The sequence below is a fragment of the Pungitius pungitius genome, chromosome 2, assembly GCF_949316345.1.
Source record: "Pungitius pungitius chromosome 2, fPunPun2.1, whole genome shotgun sequence".
In the NCBI taxonomy this organism is placed as follows: Eukaryota; Metazoa; Chordata; class Actinopteri; order Perciformes; family Gasterosteidae; genus Pungitius; species Pungitius pungitius.
This window is the reverse complement of record NC_084901.1, coordinates 16,710,109-16,734,015: the sequence shown is the minus strand read 5'-3', so window position 1 is coordinate 16,734,015 and position 23,907 is coordinate 16,710,109. Positions and strand designations below refer to the sequence as shown.

The following is a 23,907-nucleotide window of genomic DNA, read 5'->3' as shown; positions in this document are numbered from 1 at the left end:
GAAGAGTAGTTGCACAGACCCGCCGGCAGGGGGAGTGAAGGGACCGCGGCCAGAGGGTCCGCTGAGTTTCCCCCAACACCGCGACCGGAGGCTTCAGCTCCCTGCCGAGCGGAGCTGTCCAGTGTGCCCGGGTCTCCACCGACCTCTCTGCCGCATTACTGCTGGAAGAGGCGGAGGACGAGGTCGGGGGTGTTTGTGAGAGAAGCCAGCCTCTGGGACAGCGCCGGCTCATGAGTATTTACCCGGCCGTGCATCCGTGGGCGTGAAGAAGGGACGGGGAGGACCGAGTGATGTCTGCGCCGGGTTTCACCCACCTGAACAGCTCCGTCAGCTACGGCCAGAACCCGACGCCGAACGGCGGAGCGCCGCCCCGCTGCCAGAACGGTAATGCAGGCCGGTGGTTTCTGACCCGATTAGCCGGGTCGTTAGCGTGCTAATCCCTGAGGGACGTGTTGAACAGTTAGTCCGTCCCTACGTGTTTGTTTTTGTGGTTTTTGGTATAACTGTTTTCTGGTAATAAGAGGTTGAGTGGCGTTATCTATAATTTAGGATGACGCATAAAGTCGGCAGAAACTGAGGCTTTCGGCTAATGCTAGCTAGCTGCTAACGTTAGCTAACTTATGAGCTAACCCGAACGCCTCCAAAGGGTCAGCTGGCGTTAGCTTTTGAGCTAACCTGCAACGCTAGCTGTTATAGGTGCTAGCAAGATAATAGCCGCGTGACAGATTGTGCGCCATCACTTGGCCATTTCAGCTTTATATGGTGGTTCTGATTTTAGAAATGTCAATAAAATAACACCGATATAATAACGTTCTTTATTGGTTGTTTGTCAGGGATGCTTTCTTCAGTTGACAGCTAACCGGGTGTTAACCCTCTGCTGGAGTTAGCTAATGACAACACATGTTCAGTGCTTTTATTGGTGAGGTGTGTGTATATATAAAAAAATAAATATATGACCCCGCCCCCCCCCCCCCCCCCCTTCAGGTCCAGCACAGACGTACCAATCCACCCATCCACCTGCAGGCTGCTATGGAGCCCCACCTCAACAACAGAACTACCCCACCATCCCTGGCCACCCCGCTCCTGTTCCCAACAAAGCACCCACCACGAACAGTGCACACAGTGCTAACTACTATTGGAGCAACCCCCATCAGCAGCAGTACCATCAGCAGCAGCCACACCACCACCACCAACATCGGCAGCAGCAGCATCACCTCTCTCAGCATCATGTAGCACCTTCCCCATACAGTGCTTCTCCAAGCTCTGATCCTCCTTCTCAACCATATGCCGCCCTGCCCTCTTCAGCACCCCCTCCATCAAATGCCCATTACAACCAAAAGCCACCGCAGCAGCACCCACCGTATGCCCCTTCGGGCTGCTACTATGGGCCGCAGACGTACCACGCGCCTCCAGCACCTCTACCGCAGCAGCAGCAGCAGCCCAGTTTGGTGCCCGCCCCGGCTGTCGGCCCCGGTGCTCCCGTCTACCCGATTGTTTCGTACCCGTCTGCGCCTGGAAGTAGCCAGTTTGGCACCCTGAGTTCCTTACAGAGCGCCTCTGCCCACGGAGTCATGCCCACCCAGATGGGGGCACCGCTACATCAGTACAGCACCCCCCGGCCCGGCTCCACAGCTGCCGTCGATCAGCCGGCGCCGGCAGTCAATGGTCAAGGAAGCACAGGTTTGACACAGAATAAAGTCCAGATAACAATGTGCTTTCGGTGGTGCAGAATATTGAGTACAAGCTACATTGTGGTGTCCAACTTATCTAATCTAAACAAGCTGGTGGACACACAAACAAAAATAAAATCTTCATCCTTATTTGTATAGTCAATAATACTTATTTGTGTATTGTTTATTTAAGTTATGTTTTCATTTTTTTAGGGCTGTGAGTACTTTTTATTTCCAGAGTGTCATCTTTTATTTGTGAAATGAAACCTTTTTGTCGTTATCTCATTTTTTTGCTCCTCTTTGTTGCCGTCCCTGAAACCACAGGCCACCAACACTACGACCGAAGCCACCCGGCGTCTCTGAGCTACGACTCGTACGGCGGGGTCCTTCACGGCGGGGGTGGCGCAGACCGACCCCCCTCGGGGACCCCGTCCAACTCAGTCCATTCCTCTCCGGGCCACCACCAAGGTAACAGTCCTTTTTAAATGTAACTTTTGTTATTGACAAAACACATTCACAAAAACCGCTCTTTAATGCTGCTGGCACTGATGATCTGCAGACATTTTAAAACCCAAATGCGTCGCCTCTTGTGAGTATGTACTCTGTGTACAGAGGTTTCCAGATGGACAAATCTGGACAGAAGAGAAGTTGCCGATATTTAGTAAGAATACTCTGAGATGTGATTTAAGGCCAAAAACTTCTACGGTGAGCTTGACATGAAACAACAGTTTCTTGTCTTTTGGATCACCGCTTGCAGGAGAAACACTTCCGTTTAAGGATCACACAGTGTCTTTTTTTGGTTGTAAATTGCACTCATGTGCACTCAGGTGTTTTTTAACAAAAAACTGTGCTCTGGTTTTAGTCTTTTCTGGTGCAGACTCTTTCACGAGCCATTGAATGTAAATGTTTGAAATCCTAAAGCGAGTGGTTTCCACCGATGTATCTGCTCAAGATTACATGTGCTACATTTCCAGACACACACACACTTTCAATTGTGCAGGTGCATGTGTTTATCCAAATGTGAGGTTTTCACGCTGGAACTTACCACCCAGCTGCTGATATATTTTGTTTGTGATCCAGATTAAGCGGGTTAAGACCAAAGCGCTCCTGCACCTGCATTCAAATACAATTTGTGCTGAAAAATCCAATCGTTTTTTGTGTCACCAAGAGGCCTTTCAGGGCAAATAATTATGACTCTTTCCCTGTGCGTGTGCGTGCATTTTCGGTTTCACGTGCACTCTGAGAAAGAGTTTGATGTAAAGAAACCCACCTCGTTCCAAAAAAATTTTGCTTTCTCTAATTGCCGGAACATTCCAATTATTTGTTCCTGTTTTTCTGGGTCTGTGACTCCAAAGCGTGTAGGCAAAGATCCTCAGTATTGGTCTTACAATCCAAACGGCATATTGTCCTCTTCCCTGTAGAGCCTCGAGACGGGCTGAGGTAGAAACATTCATTCGTCGGTCACCCAGTCTTGACAGTGTTCTCACCCCCCCCTCCCCTTTCCAACAGGCATGCAGTATGGATATGTTGCTAATAGCGAAGCTAGCGCCGCCTCTGCCGCCACCTCGGGCCCGGCCGTGGCCCCCTCGCCATCCAGCTCTGAGGATGAGGAGGAGGATGATGATGAGGACGAGGATGAGGATGAGGAAGCAGGTCTGCTTTACCTTTTTATCTCCTCTAAACTCATTCATTACCCCTTTCTTCATCCCCATCAACCCAATCAACAGTGTCCCACACAAGAGATGCACCGTTTAGAAGCTTGTCTCTACATCTAATGACGCGCTTTCTTAAATAAAACAAATTGGGAGGCAAGCAAAATGTTTTGGTTTCAGCTGTGAAAAACCTTCCGGAAATTTGCAGTGGAGTGGAAAAATATCATATATATATATATATATATATATATATATATTATTTAATACATTTAATGTGTGTATATATAGTATGTAATTCTACCCCTGTGTGTTTGAAACGCTACTATCTGTAAATTTAGATAGATGATCAGTGGCTGATCAATTGCTGCATCTCCCTTTACATCCCCGTGCTCACAAACATCTGCACCCTTCACTTCCTTCATCGGCCCCCCTCTTCATCACTCGAGCTCTACGCCAGTTTGTCGGGGAGGAAGCTAAGTGAGTTAGTGCTTCTGCTTGTCTTGATTGTCACGCAGCATCAAGCCGTCTCTCGCTCTCTGCAGTTTTTTTAATAATAATATTTTTGTTGATGAGGTCATCGGGCTACACAGTTCCTTTTCAATTACAAACCCATGAACAGGAAACTACACAATCATCACTTCCCAAAAATAGCTTTAGTACATAACCTAGTTATAATTAAGAAATCAAGAAAAGCATTGGTATTAAGCTAAAAAAGGTTATATCTACCATAGTTTGTTTTTTATAAGAATTGGTAAAAACCCAAGAGTCTTTTAAACATTTTTAAACACCGAGGGGCCACCACATTCTGTAGATGTTGAAGTATTTACATTCTTCCCCCTCCTGTAAACGGCCTCCTCTTCAGTTGAAGTTTAACAGGCTCCTTCACTTGACGATAATGAACTCTTCATCCCTCCCAGATGAGCCAAGCATGTATTCTTTTAACAAACAAAGGATCTGAGGTTTTGTGTTACAGTAACGACTGTGCGTGACACCGACGCGTTGAAGTTGCATCGCTCGCGTTACAAACTCAAACACCTCTTGTGTATTCCGCGTAATGGTTACACAAGTTTTACGTCAGGACCAAATGACGGCAAACAGCACTGAGCTCCGTGTGGTGTGTGTTGTGTTGTGTACCACCCGGTGCTCTGCTGAGCCTCCCTCGGGAGCCGCGGTGTCATCAGCCAGAGTTGAACACGTTGCTAAAGCGGGAGGATCTGGCTGTGCGTGATTCCCCCCATGAGAGCGAGAGGGAGAACTCATTTACACCTGCTCATGAGAGAGCCTTGTTTTTAGCAACGCGCTTCCCCCCCCCGAGAGCTGTGACGACTTGTGGGCGCCGCCATGATGTCTCTCACTTCACTGCTATGCGTTGCTCTGCAGATGTGAAAAACAAAATTAATCAACACTTAACTTTCCTAATTAAAAAAAATAAAATCACGTTTCACTTGGAAGTTTGTATTTGGTCAGCAATGTTAAATTGTAATAACTATAATAACTACCTTTTTTGGGGGATTTGTAAATTTACAAACATAAAAAAAAGGCACAACCAGCGACTGACACTATTTTAGGTCCACGTGTCCGTCGTCAAGGCGACGTGTTCCTGTTAACAGTAGTGCTCGTGAAGTGAACACCTGGCCGGCTCCAGCGGCAAGACGAGGGTGAAAGAGGTGTGGCAAGAATCTTGGAGGAGGAGGAAGGCTAAGCCGTCCCGGTGTCCTCCTCCTCCTCCTCCTCAACTGATAATCCAGCAGCCTGCTGCTCCAATTCAGTCCAAGCTAATTGGATACGGTTCCATCCAATGAGCTGTGGATCAGAGGCTTGTCTTGTCTTTAGCCCCCACGCGGATTAATGGGTTCATTCAAATAATCTGCTGTCGTAATCTTTCTGGAAAACCCCTGTTGGTTATCGGACATGACGGGGGGGGGGGGGGGGGGGGGGCGCAACGGGGGATAGACCACAATGCACCGTGTCAAGAGGCGTGTCTCGTATCTGTAGCGCCCCATTGACAAAAGTTTTAGACGATGACGAGTCGCTGCGCTTATGATTCACTACGATTCACAAAGTCAAAGTTATGACGCCGGTGGAGGAAAGCGAGTCAAAAGTGAAAACCGTCCCAAAAGTTTTCTGCCGGTGGAGTTTAACAGCCAGTAAACGGTTCAATACTCAGAAATGTGTTCCTCTTAAAGCTTTTGAAGTCACAAATGTTGAACGTTAGAAAGTCCGCTGAAGGCATCGGCGCCGGCTTCATGAGGCAGTTTTAAACTTGATGAAATCCCAGGTTAAAAGCAGATTTAAGTAGGGCAGGGTTTTATGTGTTTTCTCTCCTGTGTTGGTTCTGCTTAATGCTAAAGAATTAAAGAACTACTTTTTTCCAGCCTTTGTTTTCATTGGTTTTCAGTTGTCATCCTTTGTGTTCTCAGACCTCCCCTCTTGTTCTATCTCAGTTTCATCTTTCGACTGCTTTTGTTTTGCCTCTCTAGTTGTGCTATTCCCCAAAAACCCTTGTTTTGTCTTTTTATCTTGATTCAATTTTATAAAACTCCCTCTGTCTCTCAGGTGGTGACACTTCCTCATCCAGTACTGGCAGTGCCTCCCCGGTGCCCAACAACTACGATAACCTGGAAGGGGGCAGCTATCCAGGTACACTCCCCCCCCCTCCACAACAAACACTCACACACTCTATACCTGAGCCAACTTCTGCTCAGTCGTAATCGAGTTGAAACGAACCTGAACTCTCTCCCGTCCAGATTCCCTGCCGCCCTCCGACCACATGACCAACCAGGCGGATCCCTACGGTAGCTATGGTTACCCCGGCATGCCGCCAGCCTACCACCAGGGACCGCCCTCACTCGTCAACTCGTCCCCCCCCCACGAGCCGTACGGCCAATCCAGCTACCCGCCGTACTCGCAGGTAGGAATGCAGCTTGTGAGCGTGTGCGACGTCAAGAAAACCCAGGAGGCTTTAAAGTTTGCGGTTAAAATAACAACGTGAAGTTGTCAGTTGTCGTCCTCTCCTGCGGCTGTGTTCTCGCTGCGTTGACTCTCCGGTCCTGATAAATCACGGGAGTAACGATGAGTAATGTCTCCCTCCCTCCCTCCCCTGCAGCCATTCCCTAACATGTCCCAGCTGTCGGCGGCCCTGGGGGGGCTGAGCGGGGTGCCGGAGCTGGAGGTGGAGGCTCTGAGACCGGTCAACCTGCTGCAGGAGAAGAACCTGCTGCCCCCGAGGCCCCTCGAGGCCCCCGAACCCAACCTGAGCCCCGACCTCAAGAAGGTCAACTGCAGTCCTCAGTGAGCAGCGCATTTATTACGCCATACATTTCATATCTCTGTTATTCCGCTTGGATGGCGACTCTTAACCTGTGTCATGTCTCCCCCGGGGGTCCGTGCGGATCAGATCCTTCAGGTGCACCCTGAGCAGCATCCCTCAGACCCAGGCTCTGCTCAACAAGGCCCGGCTCCCGCTGGGCCTCCTCCTGCACCCCTTCAGAGACCTACAGGTACGACTCGTGCCTGGAACACAAAACGTACAATGTGTACGATATTCTATGCAAGCTTATCTTCAACACATGGTTTACATTTTATAAACCGTTTTGGGGGAAAAACATTTTACACTTAAACATTGTTTAACTAGCTTCTGGTTCTCTGCCTCAAAGGATTTGGGTATTATAGTTGAACTGAGGACTGTGGTTTACGTTTAATGAGATTGTACATTTTGTTTCATGACATAACTTTAAACGTTAAATAACACTTCTGAATTCTAAAGCGTTTAAGTATCTGACCTAGATAGCTCTGACATAGATCTTGCTTATTTTTTAAATGCCCGTAAAGCCCATTAATGTATAACATGTGCAATGCACAACCCTTTTAATGTGTATTTGTTGTCTTATACCAATATTCAGTAAACTACTACTAACCTTCCCCCTTTGACCTTAAAAAAAATCATCTTTTAAACCAAATGTCTAAAAATAAAACAACATGTAATAGTGGATTTATTAACAGATTTTTGCTGTGCGGGAAGCCGGTTGGTCCACTAAAATACGTCCTCCGTGCAGCACTTAGCAGCCGCTGTCATCTCGCGTCTTGGTCTGTGAAGCCCTTTGAGACGAGCAGCTGCAGTGACAGCGGGGCAGGAGGAGAGCGATGAGCTGCAGGCAGATAGGGGAGTGTATTTATAGGCGTGATAGATGATGGGGTGTCTGAGGGTACGAAGTGACGGACAACGGGGACGCGTCTGACACCCCGGGAGACGCAACTTGTGACTGCAAACTTTAGTGAGTGGGTCAAGTTTATTTTAGGGACGGCTGAAAAAAAAAAATTATATTCAAACAGCCGAGTGCGTCTGCGATGGGCTCGTGGTCGCAGACGATGATTCTGGATGCCCGTTTCACGCTCGGGAGAAAGTGGCTCAAAGCTCCAGCATTCGCCTCTAAATCCAGGCGCCCAATATTTACTCATTCCACCCCCCCTTCTCCCCCTGCCCCCTCTCTGCAGCAGCTGCCGGTGATCACGTCAAACACGATCGTGCGCTGCCGCTCCTGTCGCACCTACATCAACCCGTTTGTGACCTTCCTGGACCAGCGCAGGTGGAAGTGCAACCTCTGCTATCGGGTCAACGATGGTACGAACCCGGCCGCGAGAATGTCACCGTTTTTTTACTTTGTGCGCCGTGCACTCATATTTTTTTCTTTTTTTGCTTCAAAACTCTTCTCCCCTCCTCCTCCTCCTACTCCCCTCCAGTTCCAGATGAGTTCATGTACAATCCGGTCACCCGGTCCTACGGCGAGCCCCATAAGAGACCCGAGGTGCAGAACGCCACCGTGGAGTTCATCGCCTCCTCGGATTACATGGTGAGCCGACGAGGAGAACCGGGAGGATCGTGTCAAGATTCAGTTCTTATATTGAACATGATGAATGAAGATGGTGGATAACATCGGACAGTAATGCTGCGTTCACACCAAAGCACCAAAGTAGTTTCCATGTAAAGTACAGTGAACTGGTCACAGAGGGCGGAGGAAAGGAGCGAAAAATTCCCCTGACGCTGTTTTGCGAAAGCCAATCAGCGTTGAGATTAATTCATTAATTTTAGTAATTCACACAACAAATAAAGAGCAGATATAGTGGTTATTTGTTATGGTGCACAGCGCAAACGATAACTGTCTTTATGGCGGAAAAGCCAGAGAAATGAGCCACGCCCCATTTCGGTGAAAAAATGGGACTAAACTAACTGCAACTGCAGCGAGTAAATTGGCGAAAACTCACTTGGCTTTTGGTGTGATCGCAGCATCAGACACGAAACCATTTGGACAGAGAGAAAAAGACTGCGTTGGCCGGGAATCGAACCCGGGTCAACTGCTTGGAAGGCAGCTATGCTCACCACTATACCACCAACGCTGATGGCTTTCCCCTCAAACATAATCCGGAGAAATGAGCCACGCTCCCTTTTGGATGCGAATGAAGTGGAAAATATGGTGACGCAACTAACTACAACTGCTGCAAGTAAATTGACGAAAATTCACTCGTCTTTTGGTGCGATCGCAGCATCAGACACGAAATCTGTTAGAGAGGAAAAGACTGCGTTGGCCGGGAATCGAACCCGGATCGACTACCAATGCTCACCACTATGCCACAAACACTGAAGGGTTTCTCCTCAAACATAATCCCGAGAAATGAGCCACGCTCCCTTTCGGGCGCAAATGAAGTGAAAAAATGGGACTAAACTAACTGCTACTGCTGCAAGTAAACTGGCAAAAATTATCTTGGCTTTTGGTGCGATCGCAGCATCAGACACGAAATCAGTTAGACAGAGAGGAAAAGACTGCGTTGGCCGGGAATCGAACCCGGGTCAACTGCTTGGAAGGCAGCTATGCTCACCACTATACCACCAACGCTGATGGCTTTCCTCTCTAACACGATCAAACCAGCCAACACATTTTCGAACCCAATAACTTGTAACGAATGTATTTTATCAATATGATAATAATAATATCCAGATATTCGTTTTTTAACAGACATGCTTTTGTCGTAACTCGGCGAGACCACAGGAGCTTTTGTTAAATGATACTTCAGAAATGGCGTTTGGTTTTGCTGTTGGAATCCGCCTAGTGCTTACATAGTCATATTTCTATATCTTTATATATCAGAATAATGTAGCGTTGCTGCCGAAAGACACGCCACGTGACCATACACTTTGATGGTCATGTGGTGTGATCGTTTGTCCACTAGAGGACAGTATTGTATTGATGCTGCAACATCTGGAGGAAAAATAACTTCTGCATTGTGGACTTTAATCTAAAAGAGAAGAAAACTCTTCTCACTGACTTTGAATTGGATATTTAAGAACAAATAAATTGGTCTCGTCATCTTATCCCCACTAATCACATGTGTATTTTTTTTCTTCAGTTGCGGCCTCCTCAGCCGGCGGCTTACCTGTTTGTTCTGGATGTGTCTCACAATGCTGTGGAAGCAGGTTACCTTAAGTACTTCAGTGAACTACTTATAGAGAATCTGGACAGGTAAATGCTGTTGATGACATTCAAGTGGCTGCTTTTTTAATTTTTTAATTTGATCTTTTAACAGTGGCAGTAAAACATGGGGTATAAATTTGTATACAGATGGTTACAAACTTCTGTCGGAGTTGATATTCTCTGACAGAGGGGTTGTTTTGTGCTTCAGGTTGCCGGGGGATACACGGACCAGGGTGGGCTTCCTCACCTTTGACAACACCATCCATTTCTACAACCTGCAGGAGGGGCTGTCCCAGCCGCAGATGCTGGTGGTGTCGGACATAGACGGTACGTCTGCTCTCTGAAGTCAGGTTTTAGAACAACGCAGGACAAAACGCTGTTAAAGACGAGGTTCATTTTACCGCTTGTCCAGTAAAGTAGACAATGTCGGTCAGATTTAACATAAAAAAAGAAACCATCAGTAGGAACACTGCTTGAAAAAAACTAAACCCTGCGTCCAATATAAATAACAGAGAGTAGCACTAACTTGTGAGGGAAATGTCTTTATTCTTCAATATATTTGATATTTTTGGCTACATACATCCTCAAATTCTAACTTTTGTTTATTGTGTTTTAGAGGTTTGAGGTTTTATAGAGCCTGATGTGTCCACTACATTTTTAGACTAATTTAATGTTACCCCTCTCCTCAGGCGCGCTAATATATTCATATATTTTGTATTGAAAAACAACTTGATCATTTCGATGAGAGAAGGTGATTGTTTCATTTTTGTATCACTCACTCTAATAAATTAACTAAAGCAAGACGCTAACCTTCTACTAAATCTCCTTGTGATCAAACCTGTTTTTTTTTTCTTCTCTTTCAGACATCTTCATACCGTCCCACGACAGTCTGATGGTGAACCTGAAGGAGAGCAAAGAAGTACTCTCTCTGTTTCTTACCCGCACATGAACGGCTTCTCTTTCCTGCCCCTCGTCTCACTGCTCTGTCATTACCCCCCCCCCCCCCCCCCCCCCCCTCCCCAGCTGGTGAAGGACCTGCTGACGTCTCTGCCCGGCATGTTCAGCCAGAGCAAAGAGACCCAGAGCGCGCTGGGCCCGGCGCTGCAGGCCGCCTTCAAGCTCATGTCGCCCACGGGGGGGCGCGTCACCGTGTTCCAGACCCAGCTGCCGACGCTGGGAGCCGGCTCGCTGCAGTCGAGGGAAGACCCCAACCAGCGCTCCAGCACCAAGGTACGGGAGGGGGGGGGTCATTGTCAGTGAGGACTTCTCCTTCTTTCTCTCCTTTTCAGGGGAAGTGTGCGTTGAAAAGAAGAATATTAGAAAGTGAAGAGACACTCTTGACTCAGTCTTCCTTCTCTCCATATGATATGATATAATATGATATACAGTATATGATACTACAGATATGTCAGGAGGCTTTGAGGAAATTCCCCCCCTGAAGCTTGTGGTTACGATTCTCTTCTTCTCCAGAGCAGGAAACACGACCACAGGATTTCGTTCTTTTGTTTTCCCACAGGGAGTTCAGCACCTCGGCCCCGCCACAGACTTCTATAAGAAACTGGCCCTGGACTGCTCGGGGCAACAGATCGCGGTGGATCTTTTCCTGCTCAGCTCCCAGTACTCTGACCTCGCTTCGCTGTGTAAGGACACTCGGGACATGTGCATTTCTTCAGCCACAAAGGGGCCGTCACTGCGATTCAAAGGGAAACATCTCAGCAGATCTTTACAGGGTCGAAATTTGATTGTGTTCAAATTGATTATCAAACTCTTAATCAGCATTTCAAACACACTGACATTATTAATGTTTGTGAAATTATTTGCAAAATTATTTTAATCTCACCAAAAGTTCTGCTTAAATCCACATTTGTTGGCGTTCAAACAAGGCGGGCAGCACTGATGAGACGAATCATTTAAGAAAGAAAAAAAAAAGGATAACTTTTGTTATCCGATGAATCGCTTGATTCAAATTGAGGGATTTGGTGGTCTCAAAACTAAAAAATGACACAAGAAGTCTGAAGGTTCATTCTAAACCTCAATATACACTTTGAATGTAGAGGGAAAAGCCCTGATGGTTGTTAATGGAGGCCCATCACTATGGCACAAAATGCATTGAAGGACTATTTCTCATCTCCTTCAGCATGTATCTCCAAGTATTCGGCGGGCAGCATCTTCTACTACCCCTCCTTCCATCACACCCACAACCCGGCTCTGCTGGAGAAGTTCCAGAGAGACGTGGAGCGCTACCTCACCAGGAAGATCGGCTTCGAGGCGGTGATGAGAATACGGTGCACCAAAGGTAGCCGGCTCCTCCTCGGAGTCACACACACACACACACACACACAGGAGCTCTGTCCCCAAGCGTCCTTCCCTACAAAAAAACATGCCTCCTCCTCCCCACTCAGGTTTATCCATCCACACGTTCCACGGAAATTTCTTCGTGCGCTCCACCGACCTGCTGTCGCTGGCCAACGTGAACCCGGACTCCGCCTTCGCCGTCCAGATGTCCATCGATGACTCCCTGGCCGACTCGTCTCTGGCCTGCTTCCAGGCCGCTCTGCTGTACACCTCCAGTAAAGGTGCACAAACCCTCTCCCCCCCCCTCCCCACACACACACACAGTCTACCCCTGATACCTTCAGGAATAATGTTAAGCGTGCTGACTGCCGTGACCGCCCGTCCTCGTAGGGAAAAGGCGAATCCGGGTGCACACTCTGTGTCTGCCGGTGGTCAACCAGCTGAGCGACGTGTACGCCGGAGCCGACGTGCAGGCCATCACGTGCCTGCTCGCCGACATGGGTGAGTCCTGGCTGCTCCAATGCGCTCGATGGCGTTCGCCCCCAAAGGAGCAGGGTTTTTCTTTCGCCAGGAGTGGAATATTTTATCAACGAGTACGTTTACTTCGGGTTCTAATCACTTAAAAAATAAAAAAAAATTGTCTGCAGCCATCGACCGGTCGCTCACGTCCAGCCTGTCGGACGCTCGCGACGCTCTGACCAACGCGGCCGTGGATCTGCTGAGCGCCTACAAGAGCAACGTGTCCAACCTGCAGCAGTCCGGCCTCGTCCTGCCGGCCTCCATGCGCCTCTTCCCCGTGTACATCCTCGCTCTGCTCAAACAGGTGGGTGGGGGGGCGGGGCCTATTGTGGGAACCGCAGCTTCTTCTGCCGTTACTGCCCCTCCCTACACACACACACACACACAATACGAGCTGGGTTTACAGTTCGTCTTCACCCAGGACCTGTCCATTCAAACATCCAGGGTGTGTCCCCTTTCACGCTCATTCTTTGTGTAATGTGACTAATACTCCTGAACCTCAACGTTTAAAACACGGCTCCCAATGAGAGTCAGAACTGGTAAATCCACCCTGTTCAGATGTGTGTTCCCTTAAAGGGGTTGTTGTGCTGCTGGGGTCTAGTGAATATATATATATATATATATATATATAATTTTAAAACGGGGATTTTCGAGAGTATCAACTGACAGAAAACCACATGGAGCTTGAAAACGGGAGATAAAAAATATACAAATAGGTGAAATAAAGATTGGCCCGTGTCATCTTCCAGAAAGCCCTGCGGACGGGCACCAGCACGCGGCTGGACGAGCGCGTCTTCGCCATGTGCGAGTTCAAGACGCAGCCGCTGCAGCAGCTGATGCGGATGGTTCACCCCGACCTGTACCGGCTGGACGACATGTCCGACCAGGTAGGACGAGGAGATCACACGCGAGGCCCCCTTTAGCGCGTCCGCCCACCGCTTAACCCTGCCGTAACTCACCCGCAGGGGGCGCTCCTCCTGAACCGCACCTTGGTCCCGCAGCCCCGTCTGCTCCACCTGTCTGCCGAGAGGGTGAGGAGGGACGGAGCCTTCCTCATGGACTGCGGCAACGTGAGTTGTTTGTCTCCGGGTCACCCCGTCACTCGACTTGATCTGTGCACCGCGGGGGGGCGGCGATGATGAGACGTCCATCGCTCACCCCTCTGTCTCCCGTGCAGGTTTTCTATCTGTGGATTGGCAAAAGCTGCAGCGACGTGTTCATCCGAGACGTGCTGGGCTGCTCCAGCTACGCTTCGATTCCCGCCAACATGGTGAGTGAAGCTCTTCAGAAAGGGCAGCTTAGAGGGCAACACCCCCCCCCCACCCCCCAACCTCGGCCCCCACATCCAAACACGTCAAAGGAAAACCGTGGTCAGGGAAAGGCTGGTATTGTTTTGCGAGTTATACATGAGTCACAGGTTTGTGTCTGCATTTCTCTCGGTGCCGTCAAAAAAGGAAACGACTCATGCAGCAGTTCTGCTGGTGTAGCTTTTTAAATTTATTTTTCAAACTGTGCAGCTACCTCGAAAGCTCTGTGCCCCGCCTCCCGTGGGCCTGATGGCGACACCCAGAACAAACCACACGCGTCAGCGCTTGCCTGTGCCACTTATTGTATTGTATTGTATTTTTTCCAGAGAAAACAACGTCGGGGGTGTGGGGGGGGTAAACCTCTGGATGCTGATTGTTGTTCCTGAGGGGACGGGAAAAAAACAACACAAACATTCTCCAAGCGCCGGGTGTATTTCTGTTGACCGAGTGATCTGTTTCCAATCTGAGCTCTTTGATTCGTGTCCGTCTCTCTCCCTCTGTCCATGTCTCTCTCCCTCTGTCCATGTCTCTCTCCCTCTGTCCATGTCTCTCTCCCTCTGTCCATGTCTCTCCCTCTGAATCCACAGAGACACATTCCTGAGCTGGAGACGGTTTTATCGGAGAGGGTGCGCGCGTTCCTCGACTGGCTGCAGGACAAGCGATCCTTCGGCACCTCCGTGCACGTCCTGAAGTGAGCGGCGCCGTGCACACGCAGTAACTCAGCCGCTCACGTCCTTCGTTCGTTGCTTTTTACCGTTTTGACGTTACGTTACAGTAACAGGAGATTGAGTGGCTGCTCCGCCGACGTTACAGATGGGTCAGAAGTGTTGGGGGGGGGGGGGCAATATGTATTTAAGATCTGATGTGTCACAACAAATGAACTGTGACATGTTTCCCCACTCCTATTCTATCCGGCTCCGCTGCAGCTCCTCATTGTTGCTTCACAACAGGGAGGAGGAGGAAGTTTGCATCACTCTGACAGATGAGAAAAACACGAGAGGATTTTGGTTGAGAATTCTCTGGACTTTTTTACCAGAAACCAACAGTTTGCCTCAAACACGCAATGATTTCGGATCAGTTTGTACTTTTTTTGTTGATTTGAAATCAAACAGTTTGATTTTATCCGGGAAAGGTTTTTCTTGTTTTTTTTTTAAAGATTCCGGGACTAAATCCCATCTTCTTTTACCTCCTCCTCCAGGGACGAGGCCCCGACTAAAGCCCCTTTCTTCCAGCGCCTGGTGGAGGACCGCTCCGAGGCGGCCTCCTCCTACCCGGACTTCCTGGAGCACCTCCAGCAGCAGATGCCCTAGTCGGCTCCGAACACCGAGCCAGACACCCATCGCTCCTTCAGACCGGTTTTTAAGGAGGCGGGGTTATTCCCCCCCCCCCCTCCCCGTGCCTCCGAACAGACCGCCCCTCCCCATAACCACCCCGTCCTCCGAGGTCACCGGCCAGTCAGGATCGGACCCGTCGGAAAGGAGCGAAGCGATAAGAATAGAAAAGAATAGATAAGAATGAAGAACGGGGATTTGTTCCACTTCAAAATGAATACTTGAGAGCCTCTGAACCACTAACCCCCCCTCCGCCCCCCCCCCCCCCCCTGTTTAGCTTCTCGTCAAACGCTTTGCTCCTGAGAACATGATTAAGGGGGGAAGTCGAGCCGAGAAGACGCCGTCTCATCATTTCTTTTTAGTTGGATTTGTTTTCGTGAGCCTCACATGTAGCTAGTGCTGTCTTTTATTTTTTTAATTGTTTTATTATTTATTCCCCTCCTCACTCCCTCGGTTTTACTTAAACTCTATTTTGTAAACCCTGGAGAAAAGGAACAAGCATTCCTGCTTTTTGTTTGTTTGTTTGTTTGTTTGTTTCCCGGCATGAAGCGTTCGCTGCTAGACGAGATGCTCCGACAGTGGTTGGATGTTTAAGAAACAAACGCCCCCCCCTATCAGCGCCCGCCCCTCTCCTCCGCCCTGTTGTAGACATCAAACGCCCCCTCGCTGTCCACACCCAACTTTGGTTTTGATTTATCTTTTCCAAGCGCTAACTGAAGTTGCTATTCACTTTGTAACTATTAAAAAAGAATCTTTTATGTGCGATGATAATTTATGAACCAGCTTATTAAATAAACAACAACAACAGAGCTGTGCTTTCTTTTGAATGCCATAAACCAACCAGGAGTAAATCCAGGAAGAATATCTGACTGTATTTATCAGCAATGTTATTAGACTCTACGCTACATTTATCAGATTAGGATCTCCTTGATTAATGCAGATGATGGTTTGTATCAAGCAACTTATTTTACTTTTATTTTTTACTAACAACGGTTCATTTATTCAAGTGCAGAAATGTCTCCTGTGGTCTTCGACACTTGCCCAATCTACAGCAGTGAAGGGCAAACCGACTTCACATGCGTGCGGAGGACCCGCGTCTCAGGGGGTGAGTTTGTTTTCTCTACCCCCGAGTGGAGCAGCTACAGGAGGAGACGTGAAGTGAACACAAGCGGAGAGCCTGGCTCCCACGTGCTCCGTTGTTGTCGTGGGAGGAACCGCACCCTTTTAAAAAACATTTTATCAGCTCGCTAACTTGGCAAAACGTTTTCTTGTTAGTCTGTTTACTTGTTAAAAGGTGAAAAACGTGACATCCAGCTGGAGAAGGGCGTTTAAAAGTCATCCAAAGCTCTTCAAGGCGGCAGCACCTTGCATTCTTTTCGTGTTTTGCGGGTCTAAAAATGGCCTCGACTCGTCACGCTCTCTCAGCGGAACGGAAGCCGCCGCCGACACGTTGAACCAGAACTCGCACAACAAACAACAAGTGGCCGCCAGATGTGTTTAAACTCCAGTTGGGGCCGGTCCAACCCTACACACACACACGCACACACACACACACACACGCACACACACCAGCCTCTGATGTGTCCAACCCCCCCCCGCTGGAACTCCTAGTCCAACTTTCCTTCTCACACTACAGACCTTCTCTGAGGAATGAACGATCGTGAGGTCACAGTTTCCCACTCTATATATTTCATTCACTGGGCTGTGACTCCGTTTTGGTAATCATCAAACTGACACGCAGCTAAACGGAGTCAGAAGGAAGAGGCGAGAGGAGGAATGGTTCTATTTGAGGAATGAAGAAAACTTAAAAACTACAAAAATAAAGCGCTAATTGAGACCGACTGTAGAAGGACGCTTGGAGTGTATTGATTCAGCACCCCCCCCCCCCCCCCTTTCTGAGGAGTATCCTCCTGGCTTCCCTCTGTTTCGGTGTGCGTCCTGTGAGCGAACAATGGGGGGGGGGGGGGGGGGGGGTGTAATTCGGAGGGTAGTCAAAACAGCGAGGGAAGGTTCCTTTGAAGTTGCTGAGCGGAGAGGTTCCATCCTGGGGGGGCAGATAAGGAGGCCTTGCCCCCCCCCCCCCCCCCGATGCTCCTTCGACAGGGTTGTGTGGCTTCATGTTGTGTCTCCACCAAGGAGACCCGTATCATTTCTTCTTTTTAGATTTATTACCTTGGGTTCAAGCACTATTTGTTATTTCTGTCATCGGCGTCTCTTTGCCAAAACGCCGCTTGTTTGATCAGCTCTTCCTTCCTATCCGGCCTCTGGCTTTCCAGCTGTCGGGGGGGGGGGGGGGGACCAGCAGAGTTTATTTAGATGTTGATGTGTTTCATCAAGACGAGGTCCGAGTCCTCCACCTGAACCACATGCAGAAGCACTTCAGAGGGAGCGGCTTCGTGTCCCTCTCAAGCACTAATCCCTTCAGCTTGGAGGTGCTTGTTTACTTCTTTTTAAATATTAAACATGTTTCCGTCGCTCCGTCCTTTCGTCCCTTTAAAACATTTTGTTCTGGTGAAACAAATGTGCACGTTGGATCCTTCCCAAAAGGCCGGTTTAACTGCTTTGTTTTTAGAGCGCGGCTCAGGTGGTTCTTCTCCAAACTGTTGTGCTTGGCCAGCGGCACAGGAACCCCCCCCCCCCCCCCCCCCCCCCCCCTTCCCACCTCCTCCCCCATGTGTTGCCTTTACGACGCTCCTCTTTTGAAGCGCTGTGCTTCCTCCTGATTGGTTGGATCCTCCGGACCCGAAACTCAGGAAGCCGTTTACTGCCGTCCAGTCTCAGGCTTCCTCTGGGAGCCCGTGGGCCTGCTGGTGTGAGGAGCCACAGGAGGTCTGAGGGAACCTCTGCGGTGAACATACAGTAGGCTTCACCTGGATGGTCCAATTGGAGGTGGGACAGCGAGGTGATGGTTCGGAGCCTCTCCTCCGCTCCCGCCTTGGTTTTCACAAACGCTTCTTTTGAGGAGCGACCTCCTTAAAGTGTCTTAAAAACAGGTCTGCTTTGATATCGAGGAGGAGGAATCTGTTTTTCGCGGTTTCTCACAAGACTGAACGGTTTATTAATAGCGACCCGCCGCAGATATCAGATTGTCCTCAGGTTTCGGTCTCGTGGCTCCTCTTCTGAACACAAAATACTGTGTATGTCTGTGTACGTCCGTCCTTTTCCTCCGCGTGGTTACACAACCTCTCCAGGCCCCTGTGGGGTGGGGGGGGGGCAGGCAGGAAAACTGTTAATTAATTTGTGACTGAATGACGTCCCAATCGGGTGATCTTTGGAAACAATCTATAAATCTTTTTCTTTCAACCTTTTAGGACCCAGGTAAAAACTGCTGGTGCAGTTGAAGCGGTGTACGGAGACACCATGACATCAGCCGCTGACTCAGACAGCGCCAGCTGTGCGCGTGACTGAACATCTGTGTCGGGAGTCTCGTGTCTCACTGGGACAGATCACCGACGGACTGACACTCGGACCTGTGATTAACGTGCAGAGACGACCCTTTGCAGCCGCCATTCACCTCCGGAAGGTTTTTTTTTTCCCCCCTGAGAAATCCCATCCTGAATCAGACAGAGCCGCCTCCTCTCTATTCATACAAAGTGATGCTAAGCTAATGTTGCTTACCACCGGAATTTATTCAAAAGCCGCGTGAAAAGTGAGGTCACTTTTAGTTTTACGGCTAAAAAGCTCTCTTCAAAGTTTGTCGTCGTCCTGTTCCTCCTCCCAACCGCTTTTTTTACCCATAAACACCTTTCTCTGTGTGTAAAGAGTCTGTCGGTGCATCTCTGCAGAGGCGTGACGCTCTGACCTGCATCTGTTTCCCACACTGGCTGGAAGTAGAAGGTCGTGTGACCTGCGATATTTTTACTCGCGGCGCCTCACCGTTATCGTGGGGCCTATTTCAGGCTCTTTATAAATCCTGTTGATCCGACACACTTTCAGGAGAACGAATGCACCGACCCGTTCCTCGTGTTCTGCAGTCACATCATCTCTGTTTCTCATTGGTTTTGGATTCAACGTCATCAAACGCTGATTGTTTTCAAACTAAACTCCGTCTGTGTGATTAAAAACGTTAACGTTTTTCCTTTTATTAGGGAAGCCAAAGTAAGAGTAATTGTTATTATCATTCACCATTGAATTTATTTTAATTCGTCTATATGATTACTAAAATGTGAACTTCATTTGAATAGTTAATTAATCCTAAGTCTATATGTACATTGCACATCCCTCTCACGTCATATTGTCTCTATTGCCGTGCGACCATTGAGGCTCTGTGGGTTCAGGTCCTCCAAGTACACAGAGACGCCGTATTTCTCAGGTTCTACTTGTATCTGGATTCTTTTCATGCCCCGTTGTTTTGTTTGGTCCGATGCATCATATTCAGGTACATTTGCAGCCTCTCGGTGGTGGCGTCCTACGAGCACAGCGGCCCCTTTTGACTTCTCGGCCCTGATGTCACATCTTTATCATCTAATGATATTATAACAAGTCCGCAAGGCACGTAGCAATAATATCTGATACAAACGTCGGTCTCAATAAACCCAAATTTATATTTTGCTACGATTAAAATAAAAACACTAGTCCCTTAGTCCCGATGTGTCTGTGTGTGTGTGTGTGTGTGTTGAGGGGAATCCTCACTCTCGCACTCTCCGTCTCCGCCACGTGGGACCCAACGTGCTCGGTCTAGATGTCTCCTTTTGAGGCGGGCCCACCCCACCAGTGTGACCCGAGTGTGTGTGTGTGTGTGTGTGTGTGTGTGTGTGGGGGGGGGGGGGTTATGATTCTTCCTCTTATCTTTGCAGTCAAACCGACTCCTCCTCGTGTGCGTGTCCTCGAGTCAGTCAACCTGTTCACTAACGAGCGGTTGAAATTCATGAACATAAAAGATAAGGGACATAAATTATGTATTTTGTACTTAATTACAGTGAGTGGAGTTGTTCAGCGCGTGTTGATATTCTTCTACGTATAGTCCAACAGACGTGTTTATATAGCTGTTGTACTGCAGTAAAGTAAGGTAATGGTAAACTCGTTTTTATTATCTTGCGTTGCATTCTATGTGCTCTTATCCAGCGGTTGGTTGCGACCTTTATCCTCCTTTAGGCCGTTCATCTCACAGAGGCGTCCTAACACCTGCTTCTTTTCACTGTTTGTTTGTACGGAGTTAGCTTCCAAAATGTTGGAATATACTTTTCAATATTAGTTAATGACTTCATGGGCCTATAACTAAAAGCTATCACGCATTCATCCTATTTGACTTTTATCTAAATAACAACCTTAAAAATAGACCAACACCACTACAATTTGAAAAGTCGGGGCCTCCTCGTGACAGAGTTCATCCAAGTGAAATCTTATATTCACGTTTACACACAGCTAAGCTACACACATTATCCTGCAAAGATTAAACCTTTAAATCTATTAACCTATTAAATCTAATGTATTTTTGCATTTAAAAGTATAATTTTAATTTATATTCCCTTCTGATAAAACAGCGAGCCGATAAGGTTAATCTCTCCCTAATAAGTTTATGTGACCCCACACATAATAAAGTGCCCATAATATCCCTTTAAGCGCGGTCCCGGGGCCGTTTGGGGGAGGGTTCTGCAGAGGGCGGCGGCCTCATGACGCATCGCTGTTGACAGTAGTAAAACACACACACGCACACACACATCCAGACACACAAACACACGCGCTTTCACCCCGCACGCAGCCGAGCTGCCAGAGGAGCCTTCGCCGCTCCGAGCCTCTCCATCTCCGTCTCCATCTGCGCGCCGCGCGGCCTTTTCTGCTGCGCGCGTCCAGCTGTGCGCAAAACATCTCGCTCCAGGAGCTCCAACGAAGAAAAATATAAATATATATATATATATATATCGGAGGGGAAAAGAGGAATTATGTCTTCCAAGTCGGCGGAGTGCCTGAAGCTGGCGGAGGAACAGATCAAAGTGCTGGAGGACAGTTTCAAGAAAGTGACCCGGCACCCGGAGGGCATGACGCTCATGCTGATCGCCGCGGAGTGCGGGCTGACGGAGGAGGAAACGCTGGTGAGTGCCCGCGATGCTCCGTCTCTCCTCTTCGGTCTGTGAGCCAACCAGCAGACGATGTGTTGAGAAATGTTCCTCCGGTGTTTCTTAATGGTCGTCGGAGCAATTAGTCTGCGTGATAAATGGCTGTTTATTGTGCTTCACGGAGGCTCTGCTGAGTAACATCGGTTTGTAATTAATTTTTATTTTTTTAGGCACTTTTAGAACAATTCGGGGGGGCTTTTAGGGTTTCGTACTTTATATCTATAATACATATTTCATTAACAAATAGGAGCGACCGACTTGAAATAACAAATCGAACATTTGTGTGGTACAATATGTGAAGCGCGTGCACGCTCTCCCCGCGCACAGTGTGACCCTGTGTGACCACATCTGTAACACATCTGTGATAAAATGTCACAGTCAGATGAAATAATCGGAGGAGCACGCCCCCCCCCCCCCCCCACCCCCCTGGTCACTTTGGCCTGGGGGACATTTTACACCCAAACAATCGATCATTTAGTTGAACATGGTTGCTGGTTGCATCGTATGTTTTGATTGGCCAACAGATTTAAGCCCAAAAGGGATCATTGCAGCTCGAGAGCTTAAAAGTGGAGACACCATCCACTCCCAATTTGTAATGACCAATGAATACAACCTCCCACCATTACTTTGGTATTTATTCTCTCAGCGTTGTCAGCTGTATTTCTTCCCTCGTCCCGACTATTTGCGAAGCTGCGTCCAGCAGGAGGTACGAAAACCACCCTCACATGTAAATTCTGTCGTTCTGAGTCCATCTCCGATGCAAATTTCTGTTTGTGCTGCTGCGGCCTTCTTCAGGTCTTCTTCCGCCTCAACTGGGCAAACGGGTTCCTCTCGATTCCTCCGAGATGAGGTTGACGCGGACGCACCTCCTCTCCAGCAGCATCGCATGAAGGGATTTGTGTTGTGATGAATGAAGGAGGAGGAATGTTGTTAAATAAAAGAGTTTAAAACGTTTAAAAAGCTGCCCCACTTGATCTGGCCAACAGACAAAGCAGAGGCTTTTCACCATTTGTCCCCTTCCGCCCAGGTCAATAACTCGGCTCTAACGTCAGTTGTAGTCACAAGGCCCCACTGCCGGGCCCCAAAGTGTTCGTGACTGTTTCCATTCATGGTGCACAAAGGTGGGCAGGCGGCGCCGGGCCGACCCGTCAGGGGAAGCCTGGTCCGGGGTCAGGTGGAGGTCTGGCCTCTCATCAAAAGACCTGACTTCATGTTCAGCTGATGTGTTGGTTTTGCTCGAGCTTTCTTTATTTTACACCCCCCCCCCCCTGCTGAGTGTTGACAAAGCTCTCATTGCAGAAGGTTTAGCGGAGGAAACGCACCTCGCCCCCTGCTTCACGTTCACAATGCATCATGAAACTGAAGCTGTCGTTAATTTAAAATCCCCCGAAGTGGAGACAACTGTTGTAGAAGTGATTCAGTCTTTTGTAAAAAAAAACAATAAAAAAACAGAACCTCATGCTTTACTGAAACGTGGAAACCGGTCCTCCTCCTCTTTGTCAACGAGGATGATGTCAGCGTTGTTGTGAATCCCTTGACAACGGAAATCGTAACACAGCCATGTGTGCGTGTATGTGCGTGTGTGTGTGTGTGTGTGTGTGTGTGTGTCATCATCTGGTCAGAGTTTCAGGAGAGCAGTTTGTTAAAGTTGGACGGAAACTTTCTTCTGTCTTCGTGGAGCCTCGTGGGGTCACGGCCCGTGTGACCCGGCGACGTCACACACACGTGCGCTGAGAAATGTGACCGAGCTTTGAACGTCACCACGGCGACGGACAGAGAAGACAAGTAGAAAATCTAAAAATAGCAGAGATCATAGGTGTGGTCATAAATGTTATTGAGCCTCACCTGAGGCCGTCCTCAACCCTTTCATCCAGTCAACCTCAACACGTGAGTCTTCTTCTGACAGGATCGGTCTGTCCTTCGAGAAACACTTCCTTAAAACGCATTCAATCAGTCGCATGGATCTTAACGTGCTGAAGGTAAACGTGCAAACAGTAGGATCCCCACAGCGCTCTCCTCCATGCTGAGCTCGCTCCACGTGCTCTGGGTCTTTGAGTAGTGTCCCCAGGACGGTGGCTTTAGTGTCTCGCGTGTCTCTAGCTGCCCGGCGCCCCCCCCCAGTGGTCACGTGCCTGAATGTAACCGGACGCTCAGTGAAGCAGAGCAATGAGGACTCCGACCTGTGCAAGTACTCTGGAATGATCTCCAGGTGCCTCACGCGACGCCTCCTCAGATACGTCCTTCAAAAGGGGGCGCGATGCTGATCCTTTCTCTTTGTCTGCTTGTGTCCCCCCCTCCCCCCCCCCCCCCCCCCCCGCAGAAATGGTTCAACATACGCAACCAGCAGTGGCGGCAGGAGGAGGGTCTTCCGGCTGAACTGGGATCAGTGTTGGACTGAGACGCTCCACGCCGGGCCTCGCTTTCTCCTGGACAAACTGAACCCCCTCCTCCCCTCCTCCCCCCAGCCCCCCCCCCCCTCCTCTTCACGTCATTTTCACATGTTCTACCTATGAAGCTATTTTAACTTACTGTACCGAGTGTGAAGGTGTTTGTGTGTCGTCGCCAGTGTAACAGCCATGTCCGCAGAAATAAACACGTCATTACAAATGA

The 23,907-nt window shown here is 48.8% G+C and overlaps 2 protein-coding genes and 2 non-coding genes across 5 annotated transcripts; 2 read left to right on the top strand and 2 right to left on the bottom strand.

Annotated features, from left to right (window-relative positions):
• Positions 1-37: 37 nt before the first annotated feature.
• Positions 38-15,845, top strand: sec24b (SEC24 homolog B, COPII coat complex component). 2 transcript variants are annotated; one of them, XM_062560518.1, is made up of 24 exons: positions 38-384; positions 985-1,680; positions 1,995-2,138; positions 3,180-3,323; positions 5,879-5,962; positions 6,070-6,233; positions 6,429-6,613; positions 6,720-6,822; positions 7,820-7,943; positions 8,063-8,172; positions 9,725-9,837; positions 9,998-10,116; positions 10,653-10,708; positions 10,813-11,019; positions 11,306-11,429; positions 11,927-12,085; positions 12,192-12,365; positions 12,475-12,585; positions 12,732-12,907; positions 13,353-13,490; positions 13,569-13,673; positions 13,781-13,873; positions 14,498-14,601; positions 15,109-15,845. In XM_062560518.1, exons 1-24 carry the CDS (start codon positions 291-293, stop codon positions 15,218-15,220), a joined length of 3,639 nt encoding a protein of 1,212 aa, XP_062416502.1. In that variant the 5' UTR covers positions 38-290; the 3' UTR covers positions 15,221-15,845. The 2 variants fall into 2 exon arrangements, with proteins under 2 accessions (XP_062416502.1, XP_037315892.2); XM_037459995.2 differs by having other exon boundaries at positions 7,817-7,943.
• trnag-ucc (transfer RNA glycine (anticodon UCC)) lies at positions 8,645-8,716 on the bottom strand. Its single transcript has one exon. It is a non-coding gene; the product is annotated as a tRNA-Gly (tRNA).
• Positions 9,142-9,213, bottom strand: trnag-ucc (transfer RNA glycine (anticodon UCC)). Its single transcript has one exon. It is a non-coding gene; the product is annotated as a tRNA-Gly (tRNA).
• Positions 15,846-20,869: 5,024 nt separating the features above from the next.
• On the top strand, positions 20,870-23,907 carry hopx (HOP homeobox). The gene is made up of 2 exons (XM_062560517.1): positions 20,870-21,273; positions 23,618-23,907. The coding sequence occupies exons 1-2, from the start codon at positions 21,124-21,126 to the stop codon at positions 23,693-23,695; spliced, it is 228 nt and encodes a 75-aa protein (XP_062416501.1). The 5' UTR covers positions 20,870-21,123; the 3' UTR covers positions 23,696-23,907.